The sequence below is a fragment of the Rhamphochromis sp. 'chilingali' genome (assembly GCF_963969265.1).
Source record: "Rhamphochromis sp. 'chilingali' genome assembly, chromosome: 9".
NCBI classification, from domain to species: Eukaryota; Metazoa; Chordata; class Actinopteri; order Cichliformes; family Cichlidae; genus Rhamphochromis; species Rhamphochromis sp. 'chilingali'.
This window is the reverse complement of record NC_137936.1, coordinates 12,619,621-12,634,259: the sequence shown is the minus strand read 5'-3', so window position 1 is coordinate 12,634,259 and position 14,639 is coordinate 12,619,621. Positions and strand designations below refer to the sequence as shown.

The 14,639-nt window shown below is 39.7% G+C and overlaps 1 protein-coding gene across 21 annotated transcripts in view; it reads left to right on the top strand.

Annotated features, from left to right (window-relative positions):
* Nucleotides 1-12,913, top strand: part of cast (calpastatin) — a 31,033-nt gene extending 18,120 nt beyond the window's left edge. For 5 of the 21 annotated variants that reach the window (XM_080891790.1, XM_080891774.1, XM_080891791.1 and 2 more), the window contains 32 exons: nt 1,083-1,196; nt 2,034-2,144; nt 2,732-2,878; nt 3,240-3,284; nt 3,368-3,469; nt 3,601-3,681; nt 4,318-4,356; nt 5,021-5,104; nt 5,282-5,353; nt 5,450-5,569; nt 5,758-5,880; nt 5,954-6,058; nt 6,177-6,293; nt 6,512-6,622; nt 6,701-6,769; nt 6,919-7,035; nt 7,163-7,267; nt 7,362-7,478; nt 7,604-7,714; nt 7,876-7,989; nt 8,177-8,251; nt 8,377-8,481; nt 8,698-8,814; nt 8,946-9,056; nt 9,143-9,250; nt 9,349-9,453; nt 9,553-9,645; nt 10,079-10,123; nt 10,218-10,355; nt 10,621-10,707; nt 11,277-11,377; nt 11,480-12,913. In XM_080891790.1, the coding sequence (XP_080747916.1) occupies nt 1,083-1,196; nt 2,034-2,144; nt 2,732-2,878; nt 3,240-3,284; nt 3,368-3,469; nt 3,601-3,681; nt 4,318-4,356; nt 5,021-5,104; nt 5,282-5,353; nt 5,450-5,569; nt 5,758-5,880; nt 5,954-6,058; nt 6,177-6,293; nt 6,512-6,622; nt 6,701-6,769; nt 6,919-7,035; nt 7,163-7,267; nt 7,362-7,478; nt 7,604-7,714; nt 7,876-7,989; nt 8,177-8,251; nt 8,377-8,481; nt 8,698-8,814; nt 8,946-9,056; nt 9,143-9,250; nt 9,349-9,453; nt 9,553-9,645; nt 10,079-10,123; nt 10,218-10,355; nt 10,621-10,707; nt 11,277-11,369 (3,081 nt within the window). In that variant the 3' untranslated portion in view covers nt 11,370-11,377; nt 11,480-12,913. Of the gene's footprint in view, nt 1-1,082; nt 1,197-2,033; nt 2,145-2,731; nt 2,879-3,239; nt 3,285-3,367; nt 3,470-3,600; nt 3,682-4,317; nt 4,357-5,020; nt 5,105-5,281; nt 5,354-5,449; nt 5,570-5,757; nt 5,881-5,953; nt 6,059-6,176; nt 6,294-6,511; nt 6,623-6,700; nt 6,770-6,918; nt 7,036-7,162; nt 7,268-7,361; nt 7,479-7,603; nt 7,715-7,875; nt 7,990-8,176; nt 8,252-8,376; nt 8,482-8,697; nt 8,815-8,945; nt 9,057-9,142; nt 9,251-9,348; nt 9,454-9,552; nt 9,646-10,078; nt 10,124-10,217; nt 10,356-10,620; nt 10,708-10,977; nt 11,378-11,479 lie in introns of those variants that run through there. The other 16 variants (XM_080891780.1, XM_080891778.1, XM_080891782.1 and 13 more) reach the window with 10 other exon arrangements.
* The last annotated feature ends 1,726 nt before the right edge of the window (nt 12,914-14,639 follow it).

Sequence of the window (14,639 nt, the reverse complement as noted above, 5' to 3'; positions counted from 1 at the left end):
TAGTTTGGTGCCCGGCTTGTAGAGATAAGGTTTAGTCGGATATTTAGAAGTGAGAGAATTACATGGTTTTATTTTAGACCTATTCACACACTGAGCTTATATTACTCAGTCATTAACCTTCACTGTAAGTATCTCATTGCCCTGCTTCCTTCTTTTTGCTTTGCCACAGTAAAGTACAACTGCCTGTGTTTCAGTGTCCATGTGCAATGGGAAAGATAATCTACTGTGCTATAAAAAAAATATGTCCCTGCAGAATGTATGGTAATTACTATTAGCCAGTTTCTTGTCACATAAAAACACAACTATAATGTTCACCTATTAACCTTACAAATATGGAATCTTACTTGTGTGTTGCTTTTTCTGCAAGTTTAACGACTTTCAGAAAAAGCAGGTTATAATGGAAGCAAAAAAGGCTGAAAGATTTACTACATCTCAATTTGGATACTTTTGTTACCACAATTCCCTGTAGTACACGTAATGGCATAGCAGTGTTGCAAGTTGTGCAATTACCTGAAATGACAATCACATTTGACTGGGATTGTCATGCTAGCCATGGCATCTTGTGAACATTTTTAACTTATTAAGTCCCTGATTGCACATAATAATACATTCTTCTACAGTGAGCATGACAGTTTAATACACATAAATGCCAAACAATACAACAGCACGTGAAACGATAATGCTGCTAGCCAGCTTGCTAGCAGTCGCATCAGTATTTCTGCTGAGGATGTGTCCTTTTGGCTTAAATCAGTTGGTGATGCCTTCCTTTAAGCAATAGAAGGTATAAAACATGGAACCACAGTCACATTACCAGCTGATGTGCGGAGCTACGTTATGAAACGGAGTATTGTTGCAATCACCAACATATCTAATTGCTCACCACCCTCAAGCGTAACCAAGAAGATGTCATTTTAAGATATCAGGCTAAGATATATTACAGTAGGTTTCACAGTCTCTGTGGCTGTCTTGACGATAAGTTAACTAGCTTTCATGTGCAAAGCCAAGCACACAGGCAATTCTAGCATCCATAGAGCTGTAAAAAATTGCAGTTGATCAACTTCTCCTCACCTGGTGCATTGCAGACGCCAACATCGGGATCTGGAATGGCTACAAAGCCTGGGGCGGTTACCACGACAACAGGAGGAAGCTCTAATGTTGCAACAGCAGGGAAAGCGGCACCTAAAGCCAAACCAGAGGTAGATAAACTCTGGCGGGTATGAATAAAAGTGGTGGAGGCTTTCAGCGCTTTGGCGTGACATAACATGAATCTCTGCTTCTTTCTTTTGGCCTCAGCACCTCATGTGTGCTCATCACTAGTCATCTCTTTACGCGCTTCATCTTTGGTCATCACCGTTACGCAACATCTTACCTGTCTGTCTGTGACGTCTTTCTGGCACGGCCGTTCACTCATCTTGCATCAGAAGCTGGACTGTCACCGTGCCACCATAAAAGATCTGATATGACCTGCATGGGATGAATGCTCCTCACAAACTGTGACACTAACTTAAAGAATAACTGTCTCTTTTCACTTTCTTTAAACACATGCTTCTCGATTGTAGACTAACACTACGCTGGCCGGTGCTACTGTTATTGACATGTCGTTTGCAGAGGCGAGTGGCGCTACTAGAGAGGTGTTAAAGGTAATGCCATCATGGCCAAAACTCTAGCTAGTGCTTTTTCTTTGCTTTAATCCAACAATCTTTTAAATGATAATGTTTTTTGTATTATTTTATTAGAAATTTTGTGAACTGTGTGTGAGGTATTTGAATATTTCATGAATGCAAATAAATCCCCAAAGTTCAAGGTGATTAAGGCATGAAAAAGCTCCAGCATCTGAACCCTTACTGATCACTGGTCATCAGTCTCAGCCCTCATATTATTTTGAGATCTTTTGGGTAACTGTGACTGAGCTGACCAGTGATCAGTGTAAATGTTCTTCTGCTTCGTTTTCACTAACACTTTAAAAATTTACACTGTGTCAGTACATCTACTGGCTTCCTTGTGTTTTTGAGTAATCATTTGGCGACATGTAGACTGCACCTGTCTCCCAAGCCAAAGTCGCACCTACAATTCCTCCCACTGCTGGCACTGCAGCAGCCACTTCTGTGCCCGCTCCTAAAGAGTCACCTAAGGACACGGCTAAGGTATAAGCCTGACTACTAATGCCACTCTGAGTCTTCACTGCCTCCATGACTCTTGGGGTGTATCTTTCAAGGCCTACTTGCCTTTCACTCTTCTTTTTTCTTCCTTGTAGTCTTATCAGGTTTTTTGGGGTTGTGCTTACTTGAGACTGTCCAGATACCTTATTAGCTTTAGGGGTTTCTTGGAATGCCTTGGAATTCCTTTTCGGATTTTTATTTTTTATTTTTTTGAAGAACAAGGACTTTCATTCTTTACACTGCAGCTCTTTGCTCAGCATGCCTCTGCTCGTTGTTGCATTTCGTCATAGTCGACGCCCGTCCATTTGCAACATCGCATGCATCATCACTCCGAGTCAGTGAGGAAAAAACAAATGAAGAGGAGAGGCATACAGTTTACTCATGTCCCTTCTGACCCCAGTTTCATTGCACAACACTTCTAGATGAAAGAAGTTGGTGGAGGCTTTCTTTTCCTCAAGTGACTTCCTGTCTTTCATTTGTTTCTTTGGGTGTTTTGCATGTATGTAGCAGATCTGCACTTTTACTTGACATGAACTTGGCCTGTAATAGAATCAAATCTTGTTGCATTTTAGAGTGCCACTGCTGCCACAGCAGTCAAAGCTGATGTTCCTAAAGTTGATCCTGCTAAAACATCAAAGCCAGCTGCAGCAGGCACAGCTGCGGCTGGAAATGTGTCTGTGCAAGGCAAAAAGGAAGAAGCTAAATCAGCGCAAACAAAGGTAGATGTTCCTGAAGCCAAACATGGCAGAGGCTGTGTGTCAACTCTGCCCTCCGTATACTCTGCACAGTGATGATTTTGCATTCAATTCAATTCATCCTCTCGGTCTCTGTGTTTAATGAATGGATGAGGATGTTGTCATGAGGTGTTGTCATGGCTAGCAGGAATTTTTCACACCAATCAAACATTTTTTTTCTGGAAATTCTAAAGAAGAAAAGTCATTTCATTAAAGCAATTAACTAAGAAAGAGTTGGAATTTCTTTTTTTTATGGCTGATAATTTCATGATGCCTTACTCCTAATAGCACAATGGATATATTGTGTTGTTAAGGTCTGTGGCCTGATTCTGGATCTGTGTTGCAGGTTCAGGCGGAGGTTACATCCACAGCAGCTAAAGGAGCCCAACAGGTAAAGACTTAATGTAGCAGTGCTAGTTTCCTTTAAAAAGCATGTCGCTTGCGCTTGTGTGCTGAGCTGTGTTGCATGCGCAGGCACCTCCAGTGGATGCAATCGACGAGCTGGCCAACATACTACCATCAACTGATCCGTTCGCTCGCCCAGAGCCTGTGTTCACGGGGCCAGAGGTCAAAGAGGTATAGCATAGCCACAGTGTGCAAGCATACATGTTGGAGTTTGTGTGTGTGTGTGTGTGTGTATGCTTTAGAAAGTGAGCAGCAAGCTGCATGGGCCTTTAGTGTGTAACCGTGTAATGCATGTGTCACAGCATGACATCACCTCTGAGAAAGGTCAGAAGTGTGGAGAAAGGGACGACACACTGCCTCCAAACTACAGATTCAAAAATACGGTCAGTGTGCACCACTTTCCACTGCTTTCTAAACTTTCTACCCAACCTCACCTTGTTTTTTGCTTTTGCGTGCTTCGCTGACAAATTCGTAGGGACTACTTTATGTTGGTAGGAAACTGTCACTTTTAGCTTATGTTCTTTAGACAAAGTTGCTTTACAGGCATGACTTTGACACCAAATTAAAGCTTTAGGACTGATAACTTGTTAGTATGAAGCAAGAGTGGCTGACTCCTGCATCTGGAAGGATATTTGATCCAGATTAGTCTGAGGTTTTCATGTGAAAATCAAGAGGATATGTCTTAGCCTTTTCCTATTCCTGAGACTATGGCAGGAAATGTCCAATTTGACCTTGCAATATAAAATCTTGCCAAAATCTCAAATCCAGATTACATCCAAAATGTAATTGCTTTAAAGAAAAACCAAGCTCCATTTCTTTTTTGGTAACATTTTCATGCAAATCCATCAGCAATGTATTAAAAAATGATCCTGTTAAACAAAAAGAAGCAAACAAACCAAACCAATCAACAATTACTACTGGCATGTTTATTACTTAGAATTAGAAGGCCTTTTCAGATCTTAAATGATTTCACCATTTTATTTTTCTTACCAAGTGTAAAACTACTTTATACTTTCTAGGGTGGAGCTCCTGCAGATGCTAAACCTGTGGATGTCCCTGTAAGTAAAGCTTTTCAAACTCCTGCTATCAGTTCTTTGTAGTCCAGATAACTCACACATGCAGGAAGTGCTGTTTCCACTGTATAATCTACCCGTTCCTGGGTGGAGAATGTGTTGGGTGTTGTCCTAAGAAACCACCTTCTCCGTTTGAGCTTGTTGGCTCCTGTCCGACCAAACCCAAACACTCACAAATATATGTGCCCTGTCACATGCACACTTACATTGCGCACAGTGATACACCAGTTAAACCGAGGAATGTGTTCATAGTTACTCACAGTCACTAACACACCCACATTTGCATCATAGCCGACTCCCACTTTGGCCTCCTGGCATCGAAGAAGCTTTTTTGGTTCAGTGTCTCACCAAGTCTTTCTGTTCTTTCTTCCTGTGTGAGTTTAATGGTTTCAATTTTGTGTTGGTCATATTTTTGTGGAGTCAACACGATTTGTGTCACCTGCATCTCTTTAGAGAGAGTATTTGAGTTTTTGGCGTCTGTGGAATGTAAAGGGTGTGTCTGTACTTTTCCTTCACTGTTGGTACAAGTCTGGTTTGCATTATTTTGCCTTTTGATTTGGTCACTCATGCCCTCTAGTGGAACTTTGGAGCAATTCTTTCTGACTGAGTTATTTTAGGTTGGTGTAACGCACAGTATTTTTCATTTCAGAAACCACTGAGCACAGACGCGGCCCTTGATTCCCTTTCAGCTGATTTTAAATCAACTGGTCAGCCTGGACCCAAGAAACAAGAGGTCAGTCTTTAAGCATGAAGCACTTAGCTGCTACTTCCATTTGATGTATGTGCTGCACACTCCTAGTATGGCACCTGTGCTGTAGACTGCATTGGCTCCAATAATATCATTTTTGTCTTAAAGGTCTAAAAAGTCTCATTGTGTTTTTTTTTTCATCTTCATCCATAAAATAAATAGCAAAAGGCACATGTTGAGACTATAAGTGCCTCTTCTGCTGGCCCTGCGAACTTTGCACCTCCTCCTGTGAAGGTAAATTTACATTTTTAAGTCCCTGATGTGTCATTACAGCAGAGTCTGGCTGCAGAGGCTGATGCCTTTTCGTCCTTGCTGTCCCTTTTGTTGCAGAAAGCTGAAACTCCTGCAGCAGTTCCTCCTATGGCGGCTCCTCCAGCTGATAAAAAAGCTAAGATGGAGAAAGTCTCAGATGACTTCTCACTGGAGGCTGGACTCTCTTCTTCCAGCACGGTACTTTTACTGTAATGGTTACTTACAGATCTTAGCTCTGTCTTAAAATGTTTTAATAAGTAAATTTCTTATGGCTGTTAAAGTTAAAGCCAAAATTTTACTACACTGAAAATAAACCTGATTAAAGTTGCATTGTTATTCTGCATGGATCAGTGAAAACTAAAACATTTGTCTGTTTGCTCTTGTAGAAAGCGGTATCTCCTGCGGTTGCTCCTGCTGATAAGAAAGCCAAGATGGATAAAACCACTCCCGATGTCTCTGTCAAGGCTGGATTGGATACCAAAGCAGGCACCAAGCCCAAGACCAGTGAGGTGAGATGCAGGAGATGAGGTTAAACAACACGGGTGTCATTAGCTTGTCATAAACGCCATGTTCTCTCTTCAGGGTGACTCCATGTCTCTGGATGCTCTCGGTGCTCTGTGTGACACACTACCAAAAGATGCACCAAAACCTGAACCCCCCAAACTCAGACCTCAGGACATTGTATCGGTAAGAGGCACAAACAGCTGCACTGTCTTAAGCAGCAACTCTGCAGTCACTTTAGTTCAGTTACACATAAGATTCATTGCTAGACGATGTCTCACTTTGTCCCCCTTACTTTCTACAGGAGGGAAAAGTGAAGAACGAGAAGGGTGTACGTGTAGGAGAGAGGGAGGACACGCTTCCTCCAGATTACAGGTTCAAAGAGGAAGACCTCAAAAAACTGCCTCCTCCAAAACCCGAGGTGAGCCCAGAGTGAATTCATTTAACGATGAGCTCCATTGATGATAGATTTTTGAGGCCAGTGTTGATACTGATATTTAAAAAGTTACAGATTTTATAGGTTTGTTTTCTTTGTATGCACATAACATCACATTTTGTGAGGGTAATATCAGGAATCTTGAAGAATGTCAAATATCTTCTCTTTCTTTACGTCATATCTGCCCGACCCGACCCTTGCAGCCCAAGATGGACGCTGATGATGCTCTGGACATTTTGTCTGGGGACTTCAGTACTGCTTCAACAGCTCCTGCTGTCCAGGCTCCTCTCTGCTCCTCAGCTGCTCCTCTGCAGGTAAGCTCTGTCTCGATCAGTGACACCACTGTATAAAATCTAATATCCAGTTTTAATGGTGCTTTGTGATTGCTGCAGAAATCTCCCGCTCCTCCCACTGATAAGAAAGCCAAGGTGGAGGCTGGACTCTCAGCAACTACTGCTAAGGTACAGCAGAACTTCTTCCAATCATTTTTTTTAAAGAGATCTGTAAAATAACAGTGTACATCATGGCATAAGTTATATACTGAGTGAAATAGCAAGATTTATTTTGAGTTGGGCTTTTTCTTTACTGCCATCTGTGTTGTGTGGTGTAGAAAGTGGAATCAGCTGCAGCTCCTCCTGCGGCTGGGCCCGGTGCTCCTTCTGCTGAGAAGAAAGCACAAGAACACAAACCTGCTGCTGGGAAGGACGCCAAACCAGAGACCGACAAGGTTTGACATAAGATGTTTGAAGTCATTTTTCTTCTTTTTTGCCCTTCTTCCTGTTCTTGTTTCACTTCATATTCTTTAGACAGACATTTTATTTTTAATAGTTTGATAAATCCTGTTCTGTCTTCAGGGTGGCTCCATGTCTCTGGATGCTCTCAGTGCTCTGTGCGACACATTACCAGTAGATGCACCAAAACCTGAATCCCCCAAACTCAAACCTAAAGATATCGTCTCTGTAAGAGTGAAGCTACACCCTAGCATTAAATTCACAGCTTTTGATAACTTTTTTTTTTCCACCAGGTGATTTTGTTCTCTTTCTCTATGTACAGGAGGGCAAAGTGAAGGCGGAGAAGGGTGTACGTGTTGGAGAGCGAGACGACACTCTTCCACCAGCTTACAGGTTTAAAGATAAAGACCCCAAAAAACTGCCACCTCCAAAACCCGAGGTGAGACTGAAGGAAATTTACTTTATGGGTTAAACTTCAGCACATTAAGCTTATGAAACTCGTAGATCTACAACTGTTGAACATTTAGTAACTTGATTTAAGCTTTACTTTGTCTCCTCCCGCAGCCCAAGATGGACGCTGCTGATGCTCTGGACATTTTGTCTGGAGACTTCAGTTCTTCATCAGCTCCTGCTGTCCAGGCTCCTGTCGTCTGCTCCTCAGCTCCTCCTACACAGGTACACTGTGAATCAGTTATTTGTTCCTGCACATAAACAGCGCACGTATCTCTAAAAATGAAAAGCCTCCATCTTTTTTTTGGAGTCCCTACAAAATTCCACAAAATATAAAACTGCATCGTTTCAGTGCTTTGTTTCAAACTCTCATCTCTGCTTTTCAGGCAAAAGTAGAGGATTTGTCAGCTCTTGATGTACTCTCTGGAGAGTTTGTGGCTTCATCTAAGGCTTCTGGAGTTCATGCACCAGTCCCTCCTCCATCAAAGAAGCCACCAGAGGTAAACTTGTTGGTGTGAATGCGGGTTTTTGCATAAACTATTTTTTTTCCTTCCATAGAGGATTTCCCTGCCAAGCAAATAAATAAATATTATTTTGTTTTTATTTTTGCCACCATGGCTGTCATTGTGCCCTTTTACATTCATGTCTTTGTTTTCACTCCTTTTTTCCATCTCTGCGTTTCTGCAGAAAACAGTCTGTCCCGTGGAACAACCTAAAAAAGTCGATGTAAGCGCACAACAGACAAAGCCCAAAATTGAGAAGGTAACTGTGAGGAATCAAAAGTCTTCTGATTTCTTTTGGCTTTAGTTCTTCATTTATCATTCAGAGCTGTATAACATGCCTTGTCTAAAACTGGCCTATGAAGTTCCTCTTCTCTCACCCCTCAGGGTGACTCCATCTCTCTGGATGCTCTCAGTGCTCTCAGCGAAACACTGCCAACAGAAGCACCAAAGCCAGAGTCTCCAAAACTCAGACCTGAGGATATTGTCTCGGTATGTGGTGCCCAAAAACATATAGTTAGTGTTGTTTTGTTATGAGTGACATATTTTATTCCAGTAATGGTATACCAGTACAACTGAATTATCCGTGCACATATTTGGGGTTTTTTTAAACACTTGTCCTGTTTAGAACCCTTTAAAAAAAATCTGTATTTAGGAGAAACAGTGTGTCTGGACCAGCCAGTCATTCACCCTTTTCCCCTTTTTCAGGAGGGCAAAGTCAAAAAGGAGAAGGGTGTGCGTGTAGGAGAGAGGGAGGATACACTTCCTCCAGATTACAGATTTAAAGAGGAAGATCTCAAAAAACTGCCTGCCCCCAAACCTGAGGTGAGCCCAGGGCAAATCTATTTCTAAGCAACAAAAGTTAGATATTTATTAATGGATAAAAAGCCATAAAGAATATGTACATTTAGTAATTGAAATAACGGCTTATTTTCTCTCTTTATCTTCTCCTGTAGCCCAAGATAAATACTGATGATGCTGTGGATATTTTGTCTGGAGACTTCAGCTCTTCGGCCGCTCCTGCTGTCCAGGCTCCTGTCGTCTGCTCGTCAGCTCCTCCTACACAGGTACCAATCACGAAAAGCAATAGTATTAATTTCAAGTTGAGTATTATCGATTTTAAGCATAGGATTGTATTCTGTCTCCCCCTCAGGCCTCTGCAGACGCTGCTCTTAAGTCCTTGGCCGGAGACTTGGTTGCCTCCAGCGCTGCACCGGCAGTGAAGTCAGAACCTCGTATTCCTACACAAACAAAGCCACAGGTAAAGGCTCAAGTGTTTCTCATCTACTTATACTCTTTATACAACTATCTGCAGCTACATCAAAATCATATTTTTTTCTGGGGTTTTTGCACATTCAGCTGGAAGCTGGAGCAGACAATGCCCTTGATGCTCTGTCAGACACCTTGGGGGATATCAAACCTGTTCCTCAGCCCGCCCCAGGTCCCGTTAAAGATCCCGTCAAGGTAGCCAGCATGGTTTAAAAAAATAATAGAAACAATTTAAAATAATAATAAAAAATCTGCATGCCACTTCAGCTGTTTTGATTTGCCTTGTTGTTGCAGGAGAAAACGATTGCTGAGGAGAAGCTTATTAAAATGGGAGAGAGAGATGACACACTACCACCAGAGTATCGACCCACTGAGGAAGACCGTAAGGTAACCTGACAGCCTTTGAAATGAGATCCTAAAAGTGAAGTACATTTACTTAGCAGTCCATCAATTTCTCTACCAATCCATGCATTTACTCAGTACAACTTTCCTACTTTAAAGATGTGAACATATAGAGTGTTCTTCCTCTTGATAGTCTGCTGCAAGCTGGGTTGGGTAATGAGAATTACATTAAATATTGTGAAGTAATAACAATACAAAACATGATCAGGGACACTATTCATTCATTTAACTGTATTTTTCAGTCGGTGTGTAATATTGTGAAAACAGAAGTCTTTTACATTATATAATCTTGTTATTAGTCCACTAGTCCATCCATACACTACTGAAGACTGCAACATGTGACAGGGACATTTATAAAGTGTAGTATAGCATTTGTTGCTTTATTGAGAGTCTAAACTTCATGAATTTAATTTTAAAGAAAATGGAAGAAGCAAAGAAAAAAGCTGCCAACATCCCCAAAGAGGTCAGTTCCTCACACAATATTTCTAAAATAAAATAAACATTAATGATATATGTGAAAGATGACAATAAAGCATTCCCTTTTTAACACTCTGTAGAAGAGTATGGATGACACAACAGCCTTAGAAATGCTGTCCAGTGACTTCTCTGATGCACCCAAGCCTGATGCACCGGTCACCTCGTGTGCTGCCACAACAAAGTTGGAACCTCCTGCGCTGGACTCAGCTCCTCTGAAGGTAGTGGAGAAATAAAACCTACCATTTCTACTCCTTCTAGCTAAATTCCATCAAGGTGTGAGACATGTGCCTGTCTCACCTTAACTGAGCGTTGTGAGGTTTGACTCATAGTTGGGACTATCACTGATGATTACTTACAGTGTTAAAAATGGTCCTTACTTAGTTGTTTTATACCATCTTTGTACCTGAAACCACTTCTAGAAAATGCTTTCTTATGATCTTCTTGAGTTTATTAACTGTTTTTTATTTATTCTTGCTTTTCTAGCCGATGGCTGGTCCTGTTCTGGAGTCCCTGTCTGATACCCTGCTTCCAGATCCAGTAAAAGGCAAATCTAAAACAGACAAACCAAAGGTAAAAATCTATATGACTATTTAGAAGTGTTTAAATATTACACTTTACTATAAGAAACAGGACCAAATGTACATCTTTTTCTTGGAAGCTTCTAAGAAAAACGCTTCTGACTAAACTGCACTTCAGAAGAATGATTGCAGAACATTTATTTCTCATTGGTACATGGCGCCCCCTATAGGTTTCCTTTCTAGCTGTTACTGTGTCTGTGCTCACTACGTCATGGAGCAGTGTGAGTTGTAGAGCCTAATCAAGGTGTCGACTTTGTTACAGGGAAAGAGCAAGTCAAAGTCAAAATCTAAAGTAAGCAAATCGTCTGCTGCATGAAGACCTAATTTAGGCTGAATAAGCAACGTATCTGACACACTGGATCTGTGCACTTATAACTGAGCCAAAGTCTCACAGCAGAAGCAGTTATTGAATTCTAATTTCTGCAGGGGCCTCCACATAGTGGCATGTGACAAGCTGCTCACGCTCCTCACGCTGCTTTGCCTGATGTTGATTTCAGCCTGTAATACTGCAAAGGCATGAATTCTTTATCATTTTTAATACTTATTTGTTAAAAACATCAGAAACAACAAGCAGAGGAACCATCTGCCCCTGGCCAGCTATCAGCTCAGAGAAGCTCAGACGTTGTGCCAACTTCTACAAAGAAGAAGAGCTAGGTCACATGGTAAGATCTGTCATATTTAAGTGATTTAAAAAAAAAAACCCTGAATATTAGAAGGATAGATATCAAGTCTTTAAACTGACTGCTGAATATCACTTGTTACAGGTTGTCGCTTTAAATCTGTCCTCCAGGCCACGTGGATGCATCGGTGAGGGAGCTGCTCTCTGGATAACGATTCTATTTTTGTAAATTGTTAAGAATGTATATTGGAGTCAAGAAAAAAACCTACACATACCCATAACATTTACGCAATGCACACACATAGAAGCACAAACGGACATGCACGCACACTTAAACACCTATCTGCTTTACAGTTCAAAGATAAGAAGTTTTGTTTTGGGCTTTTTGGGTTTTTTTAGAGAATATAAAAGAGACTTTTAAAAACTGGATGGAAATGAAAGACGTGAAACTGTGGGAAAACGTTTTTGGGTGCCAAGAATCACGCATGTACATCACAGTTGACAGGTGGGGTTTTTTTGTTTCGTCTTTTTCTTTTTCCTACAGCAAAACACTTCTATTACAACACCGGTGACCTAAACCTGCTGGTGTTGTGACATTAGTTGGAGCAGTGGAGACTGTCAACTTGTGTGAGTGCAGTATGGAGTAGGTGTATAGCACCGGGAAGTTTTGTGCAATCCAGATGTACACACACACAAAAAGTTTTTCTATCATGATTGGACACCATTACATAAGACACTAGTGTACAGCTTAGTTCGCTTATATTTTAAACAATACATAGTTTACATTATTGAATATGTGGATTTCCCAGGAGGTGTTCTAATTAATTCTGTATTGGAGAGCTTTTTGCAAATGTCTCTCTTTAAACAGAGCAATATCTGTCAAGTAGGTCTTTTTCTGTGTTTTTGGGTTTGCAGAAAGGAAAAAAAAGACGTTCAAAAGTGCACTTATTGAAGCAGGATGTTTACAAGCTTTGTAAACTGCCGTTGTTTGTGAGCTGTAAAAGAGTTTTGCTCTACGTAACACAACACTGTAATTTGCAAAGGGCTACTGCTTTCAATTGTAAAGTTAGTCACTATAATTCCACCCTTTTTTTTGTAGAGTTAAGCCAAGATATGAGATGTATAAGGGGAAATGCTAACTAAATTGAAAAAAATAAATACATAAATAAATCATGCAGTATCATTTTATTATTATTGTACCTTAAAAGAGAAACAAAAGATAACATTAACTGACTTAATATGCTGGAGAAAATAACTAAATATTGTAGGAAAGGTGAACAAACAATGTGTTTGTAAAGGTGCAAGGGGAAATGTGTATGTATTAAAGTGCGTGGGAGTGTAATCTCCTATGAAAGAATTTTTTTATCCGCTCTTGACTTGTGGTTTTGCGCTCTGCTTACAGTTGTAGCACTCCACTTCCTTTAGACTCAAGGGGGGGGGGCTTAAAAAACAAATGTCTTTTGCTCAAATCTACTTTGGTGCCAAGACCCTGAATGACTGATGGGAATCCAAATGAGTGGGTTTGATGTGTGGAAAAATAAAATCTAATAAAGTCAAATACAGTTCATTGAAGAAGGAATGCTTGTCCGAGTGGTTTTATTTTTTTATTTTATTTTGTACAGCGTTTTATGTTGAAAATAGAAACGAGAAGGTTTTTTTTTTTTTTGAGGATGTGCAACGGTTAAAAGCAAAAACAAAAGAACGTGCCATATTTGTTCTTTTCAGTATTACTCTACAGTCTTAAAAACATGTGAATGAATAAAATCAAATGCTTTTCGAGTAAGTGTAATTTTAAACAAGCCATAAAAAAAAAATCTGCTTTAAATTGTTTTGATGACTAAATGCGAGTGCAGCAATTCAAATAGTGTGTGCAGAATGCAAAACAAAAGCACACTGTTATTGCTTTTAAAACTTCCCAAAAAATTTAATAAAAAATATTTAAATTCAAAAGAATTATATACAATTATTGCTCACAGTTCAGAAACAAAATGAATTCTTCTCAGGATCATCTTCAGCCGTACCCGTAACCATAAGAATTGATGTGGATTTGCAAAATAAACTCTTTAAACCACACAATTATCATTAAAAGGGTTCAATCTACCTGTGACAAAACAGTGTTGTTAGCCATCAAGCCACATGAAAATTATAACTCAATGTTGGCAATAAAAGGCTTTCCATTTATGCGCTGAATACACAACCACTTTAAAACCATCTCATATTTTCACAAACAAAGAAAATGTTTTAGGCTGACTTTAGCAAATAGGATGAGAAGATGCAGCAATAGCGTTAAAGAAAAAAAGAAGTGTCTGAAATTTCACCATTTAGATTAAACATATCGGCCGGGCATCACTTCTTTTGCAGGAGGTGCCGTTCGAGGTCTAAATTTTAAAAGACAAAAACAGATGTAAATTTAGATGATTAATACAAATAATAATTAGTAACCTTTGTCTTTTTTAATGTAAAAAGGGACTGTTTTCTTCAAATAGACTGCAAGTGTAATTGGAAATAGGGAGAAAAAACACATTCAACAACAATCATAATATACTATGGGTATAGGTATTTAATTTTGTTATTCAAATATTAATATTATATAATACGTTTTTTTTTTTTTCAAAAATAAAATATTAATGAAAATAAGAAGAAAGAAAATTGCTGAACAATATTAACAAAATAAAGTCTAAAATGTCATTTTGCTGTCTGGGTATGGTTCCTGATGTTGGACTAATAACTAAGTATTCCTCATTTATTCATGGACTGTATTCCTAGACTAAAATGGAACAATAATGTTAAATGTAAAAAAAAAAAATAAAGGAATAACTTACCTTCTTTTGTGATGGTGTGGGCATCTCCGTGTCCTTATCCCTACATGCAATTGAAATGATTTAAACTTGAGGTGAAAATATAGATTTTACAATAGTTTTCAGCTTTCCAAGTGCAGAAAATGACAGAATTTTATATATTATTCAGTTCCAAATTTTATGCACATGAAGATCATGTAGATTTCATATTGAAGATGCACTTACGATTGCAGTACAATATGGTGACGATGAGGAGCAGAAGAAAAAGGCCACAGCCACCAGAAAGAGCTCCCAGCATTATTGGACTACAATTAAAAGCAGAACTGGACTCCCCTTCTGAAAATGAACCATCCTTGTTTACCAACTTTTTCTACTCACAGAATTTTAAACATGAATATGATAAATGTTATAACACATCACTGATTTTGAACACTTGCCTTCTGCTGTCTTGCCTTCACAATCACAGGTTACAATTTTGGGCACACTCAGTTTGGTGGTGCATGTTGG